The 7,055-nt window shown below is 43.7% G+C and overlaps 1 protein-coding gene across 1 annotated transcript in view; it reads right to left on the bottom strand.

The window, feature by feature from the left end:
* Positions 1 to 3,781: 3,781 nt before the first annotated feature.
* The window catches only part of LOC123986060, a 17,086-nt gene continuing 13,812 nt past the window's right edge, over positions 3,782 to 7,055 (bottom strand). The window contains exons 2-4 of the mRNA XM_046074164.1: positions 4,327 to 4,943; positions 4,095 to 4,243; positions 3,782 to 3,963 (exon numbers count right to left, since the gene is read on the bottom strand). Of these exons, the coding sequence (XP_045930120.1) occupies positions 3,942 to 3,963; positions 4,095 to 4,243; positions 4,327 to 4,943 (788 nt within the window). The 3' untranslated portion in view covers positions 3,782 to 3,941. The remainder of the gene's footprint in view (positions 3,964 to 4,094; positions 4,244 to 4,326; positions 4,944 to 7,055) is intronic.

The following is a 7,055-nucleotide window of genomic DNA, read 5'->3' as shown; positions in this document are numbered from 1 at the left end:
ATTCAGACCCTTTGCTCAGTATTTAGTAGAAGCACCCTTTTGATCTAATACAGCCATGAGTCGTTTTGGGAAAGATGCAACAAGTTTTTCACATCTGGATTTGGGTATCCTCTGCCATTCCTCCTTGCAGATCCTCTCCAGTTCTGTCAGGTTGGATGGTAAACGTTGGTGGACAGCCATTTTCAGGTCTCTCCAGAGATGCTCAATTGGGTTTAAGTCAGGGCTCTGGCTGGGCCATTCAAGAACAGCCACAGAGTTGTTGTGAAGCCACTCCTTCGTTATTTTAGCGGTGCGCTTAGGGTCATTGTCTTGTTGGAAGGTAAACCTTCGGCCCAGTCTGAGGTCCAGAGCACTCTGGAGAAGGTTTTCGTCCAGGATATCCCTGTACTTGGCCGCATTCATCTTTCCCTCGATTGCAACCAGTCGTCCTGTCCCTGCAGCTGAAAAACACCCCCACAGCATGATGCTGCCACCACCATGCTTCACTGTTGAGACTGTATTGGACAGGTGGTGAGCAGCGCCTGGTTTTCTCCACACATACCGCTTAGAATTAAGGCCAAAAAGTTCTATCTTGGTCTCATCAGACCAGAGGATCTTATTTCCTTCAGGTGTTTTTTAGCAAACTCCATGCGGGCTTTCATGTGTCTTGCACTGAGGAGAGGCTTCCATCGGGCCACTCTGCCATAAAGCCCCGACTGGTGGATTGCTGCAGTGATGGTTGACTTACTACAACTTTCTCCCATCTCCCGACTGCATCTCTGGAGCTCAGCCACAGTGACCTTTGGGTTCTTCTTTACCTCTCTCACCAAAGCTCTTCTCCCCCGATAGCTCAGTTTGGCCGGACGGCCAGCTCTAGGAAGGGTTCTGGTCGTCCCAAACGTCTTCCATTTGAGGATTATGGAGGCCACTGTGCTCTTAGGAACCTTAAGTGCAGAAGAAATTTTTTTGTAACCTTGGCCAGATCTGTGCCTTGCCACAATTCTGTCTCTGAGCTCTTCAGGCAGTTCCTTTGACCTCATGATTCTCATTTGCTCTGACATGCACTGTGAGCTGTAAGGTCTTATATAGACAGGTGTGTGGCTTTCCTAATCAAGTCCAATCAGTATAATCAAACACAGCTGGACTCAAATGAAGGTGTAGAACCATCTCAAGGATGATCAGAAGAAATAGACAGCACCTGAGTTAAATATGAGTGTCACGGCAAAGGGTCTGAATACTTATGACCATGTGATATTTCAGTTTTTCTTTTTTAATAAATTTGCAAAAATTTCCACATTACTGTTTTTTTCTATCAAGATGGGGTGCTGAGTGTTCATTACTGAGAAATAAAATGAACTGTTTTGATTTTTGGAAAATGGCTGCAATGAAACAAAGAGTGAAAAATTTAAAGGGGTCTGAATACTTTCCGTACCCACTGTATATATATATATATATATATATATATATATACACACAAATATACACAAAATTATTTATGTTATGTACTTACTTATGTACTGTTCCCTGTGTATCGTCATGTCAATGTTGTGTATTTTGTCTCACAATAATAAATAAATAAAACTGACTGTAAAAGCAGTCACATCTGGCTGTATTTTAGCTGTGAAGGTAATAATGATGCTGTGTGTAATATATGTGCAAAGACAGTGAAATACTTTTTAATACCAGCCTTGGTATTACTTGGTATCGGATCGTATAGGAATTAAGTGGAATTGCACATCACTAGTGCTGGCTAGTGTTGTATAATAGTCAAAACTGCCCAAAGTGAGACCAAGTCAAGACCAAGACCAGATTTATCGAGACCAGAGCAAGACTTTTAGGGGCTGAGAGCAGTCGAGACCAAGACCAAGGGAGGGCGAGACCAAGTCAAGACCAGTTCCCTGCATTGCATGGCACGCAATAAAATGTGGAACTAGATCATAGGTAATTCTCAAAGTGATCTGAAAGATCCACTTTCCTATTAAAACATCCACATTCAAACACTAAGAGCTGAAATCAACGTCAGCATCGCGGGGAGGGGTGACAGTCGTTAATGGTAATAACATGTTTTAGGGTTATTGGTTGCATTTGAAGCAATAAGTTTTACTTCCAATCAATGATAGGATATTAACAAATCAGACAATGCAAAACCAATTTATTGATATTCCGAAGTTATGGTCTTGACTGGCCTTGAAATAAAATCCCGAGTCCTCAATGTCCGAGACCGAGACAAGACCGAGTGCAAAGGCAGCCGCCCACTCTTTGTTAAACCAGACTGTCCTGGTCCCAACAAAACCCAGAGTGCTGAGTTTGCCAATCAGTTTCATGGGGAGACTGTTGAATGCTGATCTGAGATCCACAAACAGCATCCTGCTATAGGTGTTGTTTTTCTCAAGGTGTGCAAGGGCTGAGTGGAGGGCAGTGGAAATGGCATCCTCTGTGGATCTGTTGGTCCTGAAAGCAAACTGGTGAGGGTCCAGGCTGGCTGGGATTTTGCTCTTTATGTGCTGAAGAACAGCAACTGCCAACTTTAGAATGTTGGTGTTAAGCTGCTTGCACACTGCTCAGACAAGCTGTGTCTCAATTCAGGGACCGCATCCTTCGATGGCTGCATTTGAAGACTGAATACGTCACAGTCGGTTCGACTAGGCTGTCCCATTTTGAAGGCTCCTTCAAATATGGCCGAGAATTGCAGCCTTATTTTCCTCCGTTTGGAGGATCCAAAGGCTGGGTCATTCGCAGCCCCAGGTAATCCCAAGATTCATTGCGCACTGGTTGATTGTCCCAGCGTAAACAATGGCGTCACCTGTGGCTGTGGAGTTTACCTATAAATGTAAGTATTGGATTTCAACTCACTAGAAATAAAAAATAACAAGAGGCATAAAAGGCGGAATATGTCGTTTAAAGAATAGTATTGTGCAATAAGATAACCGTGAGTTGAATGATTCGCTGGCCAGCTAACGTTAACTGAGGTTCTTGATGTGTTAACATTAAATGCAACTGGGCTGGGCAAGTTGAAACCTCAAAAATAAAGCCTTTAACGTCTTCACTTAAAACCAAAGAGATTTAGTGTCAGACCTACATCTTACCGAGATTATGGAGATATTATATATCACGTGTACTTCCTATTATGTACATAAAAATACCACGTGACATTAGACTAATTTAACGTTAGGTTGTGAACCCTGCTTGTTTTTCAGACAGTTAACGGTTACAAAAATCTAGGGATATAGTATACAGTTAACATAGCTAGGTTATTTTCCTATTTATGCTGCTTTTTGTTTGGTGATGTGAGGCAAAAAACTTACTTGAACATGTCGTTTTGTTTTAGGGAGCAAGGAGCAAACTGCCCTCTTTCTTAAATTGAGGGGGGAGAGCGACCACCTCTTCACTGGGGCAAAGTTTTCTGCCAACGTGGCTTGGAGGTAATTAATGTATCAATAGCCCTTTTGATATATCTGCATTTGATCATCTTGTCCTTAAAGTTACAGTAAATAAGCCCCCATCCTATTCAAAGCCTTTAACAATAAGAACAGAGAGGATACAGCTGCTTCAGATCTTCAAGGAAGACATGAAGTTGCAGAGAGAGGCAGAGGAGAGGAGAGCACAGGAGAGCAGAGAGAGGATGGACAGGCTGTTCTCTCTACTACAGAGACTTGCCGAAAAATAATCCTTAAATAATAATATCTATAATATTTATTAATCAATTAAAATAAAATATTTGTTAAATAAATGATCTTATTTTCTGTGGTCTTTATAACTATTTACAACATATTTACAACATTTATTCCACTGAGCAGGGAGATCCTGGTGATGCTGCTGGACCTGGAGGCTGCCACAATAAAGACCCTGGTGTCTTCTGTCAGCAGGACATCATCTGGGGTGGTCTCCAGAGTGTGTTGCAGGTGCGGATGCATCTCTCCACTGTCCACTGCATCGTCCATCAGTGGGTTTGCAGGGCTGGTTCAATTGACGGCTGCCATGTCACTAAGATGTTTTAGTAAGAGGCAAGAATAATAAGCTGTGCACACAAAATACTAATTCACAATCTTATTTTGACAAAATAAATCTCTACAAAATATTTCAACAGGCCAAATTGTTACCGATCTTTTACTTGCCTGTTAAAAATATTGGTGGTCAGGGAGCACCTCCTCCAGGGCAGACACCTCTGCAGACAGTGGTCAGGGAGCACCACTGACGGTCTCCAAACCGTTCTCCCCCACAATGTCACCAGCCCCAAGATAGATGTTGGAGAGGATGGCACATGCTGTTATGACCTGAAATGGTTGAAAATATATTTGAATCAGTCTGTTGATTTACTCATTAGTATAATAAAAATAAAATACTCACATGAGGTACAAAGATGTGGTGCACATCCAGCGCTTGCAGGAAGATGGCCCGGAACCTGGTCTTCGTCATCCCAAAAGCACGTTCTATAATGGAGCGTGCCCTGGAGTGATGGCTGTTGAAGCGCTGGGCTCCCACACCTTGTATTGGCCTCTTGTAGGGAGTGATGAGGGGGAGTGGGTGTTGGAGGCACGGGTACCCTCTGTCTGCAAAGATGAAATGCCCTGAAGGAGGGTAGAGTGAACTCCTGTACAGTGGGCTGTAGCGGAGCACTCTGGAGTCGTGGACCGACCCAGGCCAGCCCACGTAGGTGTCAATGAAGCGGCCCTGATGGTCACAGACAGCCTGCAGGTTGATGGATGAAAAGAATTTCCTGTTCCTGTAGCACTGACCACCAGTTGCTTTAAAAAAGGCTCTGTGTCTTGCCAGCCCTGCAAACCCAAGGGATATCGGTTGTAACTCATCCTGGGTCTTCGGGTAGGTGGATGACCTTGTGGCGAACGGCCACCACCTCCTCAGTGACTCTGTGGACGATGCGGTGGACAGTGGATCGCAAACACAACTCTGGAGACCACCCTGTATAATGCCCCGCTTGCTAGCCAGAAGAGAAACACCAGGGTCTCAATCGTGGCACCCCATCCGTGTCTCCGTTCCTGGTTTAGGAGGCCCAATAGCACTCCCAGGGCCTGTCTGCTCAACTGGAAATCCGGCCGTGTGTCCTACTGGTTAAAAAACCTGTCCAGCACAGGAACACTCAAATTTATCCTGGGGCTGGTTTAGGGAGACAAGGAGAAGAACAACTGTTATGAAGTGTAGAGAGCTTAGTTAGATAAGGCTTGTATATCTTTCTATTCAACTTGCTTTAGCTGATCAATGACAAAAACAGTGTCAATATTTTAATATTAAAGTAAGGTTAGGTTTTCTTTAAATATGAAATTATGTTGTTGAAGAGAAATGGCAGTAGCAATAAACTACGGTAACTGTGGTTTACATCACTGTTAGCTTTAGGAAGCCCATAGTGCCTAAATACATATAAAATATAATGTTTCTTAGCTACTTTTCCCCACTATTTACCTGGCCAGGGTCCTCTCTCAGCCTGAGATACCTCATGCGGCGGTGCCGGCGGTGAAGTATTAAGAGTTAAAATATTAATATTAAAATGTTAGTCTCCATGCCGATGGAGGTTGCTAGGCGACAGGAGTGGCGCTTCCCCACGTAAGTGCAGGGCCAGTTGGTGATGCAAATAGACTGTCCTCCGTAGACCAGACTGTCTCATTTAACAACAGTTCGGCCTTTTGCGGCCGTATGCCTTCGTAATGCTGCGAAGGCCATGCCCTTCAAAGGATGCAGTCCCTGAATTGAGACACAGCAACAGTGCCCAACAGTGCCCAGTGTGGATAATATTCGGACGTAATACATTACCATGACAACCAGAAACTGACTGGCTGGAGTGTTCACTAACGATATGCTGTGTTAACATCACTACACTTTACTGTCTGGCAGGATTGGCTTTTACTTACGCATGACAGAAACTAATGTGTGCGTATCAGCTGTTATCAATCATACAGTCGATGGTCCTGTCACGCACTGCACACGATAACTCCCACTACGTTTTATGATGCGCTTACTTTACCGCGGGGGTGGGGGGTGGTCTGTTACTCTGTTGAACTGGATGTAAAGACGATGCAGTGGTAAAACGGCCGTCAGTAAAATGCATGTTGCAGACTGTATATAAGACGGTGGCAGGTGAAAGTGCGATGCATTTTCTGTCATCTGTCCTCCAACAACACACGCACAAAGCACTGTTAGCTAACTTTCTGCAATAATTATGCTAGCTAACTACAACTAAGTTAACTTAGCTAACTAAACTAGAAAGACAAACCGACCATCAGACACAGAGAGACTTACTTACTGTAAGTTCTAAGTAAATTACATGATAAATTGGTTAGCTAGCTCACAACGATGTTTATCGGTTTTATCGAGGCGTGAAGGCTAGACAGTTTTTTAACGAGGCATGACAGTGTGCCTGCTCAAGCTTGGAAAATGACGTATAACTTATGGAATTACTATGGTCATACGTCACCACCCCGTTTTAACAACTTAGCTACTTTTGCAACTTTGAGCACAAAATTAAGCTATTTGGCAAACTATTTGTCTTGTCAGTCACTGTCTGGTCAGTTGACCAGACAGTGACTGACAAGACATGGCTATTTTTTCTTATTATTATATAAGTAATAATAATAATAATACTAATAATATATATTATTATATAACAACGTGCTTGTTAAATATGGTCAAAGTAGTCACGGTCCACCTGGCCTTTAAAGCTGTTAGGTGTGTACAAGAGAGAGAGCAATCAAGACGAGTCAGGAGGAGACTGGTCCACTGTGTTTTCTGAGGTCCAAGGTCAACGCAGCCGTCTACCAGGAAGTTTTAGAGCACTTCATGCTTCCTGCTGCTGACCAACTTTATGGAGATGCAGATTTCATTTTCCAACAGGACTTGCCACCTGCACACAGTGCCAAAGCTACCAGTACCTGGTTTAAGGACCATGGTATCCCTGTTCTTAATTGGCCAGCAAACTCGCCTGACCTTAACCCTATAGAAAATCTATGGGGTATTGTGAAGAGGAAAATGCGATACGCCAGACCCAACAATGCAGAAGCGCTGAAGGCCACTATCAGAGCAACCTGGGCTCTCATAACACCTGAGCAGTGCCACAGACTGATCGA

Source organism: Micropterus dolomieu, linkage group LG01, assembly GCF_021292245.1.
Source record: "Micropterus dolomieu isolate WLL.071019.BEF.003 ecotype Adirondacks linkage group LG01, ASM2129224v1, whole genome shotgun sequence".
Taxonomy (NCBI): Eukaryota; Metazoa; Chordata; class Actinopteri; order Centrarchiformes; family Centrarchidae; genus Micropterus; species Micropterus dolomieu.
Note: the sequence above shows the minus strand (reverse complement) of the source record. Positions and strands in the feature narration are given on the sequence as shown.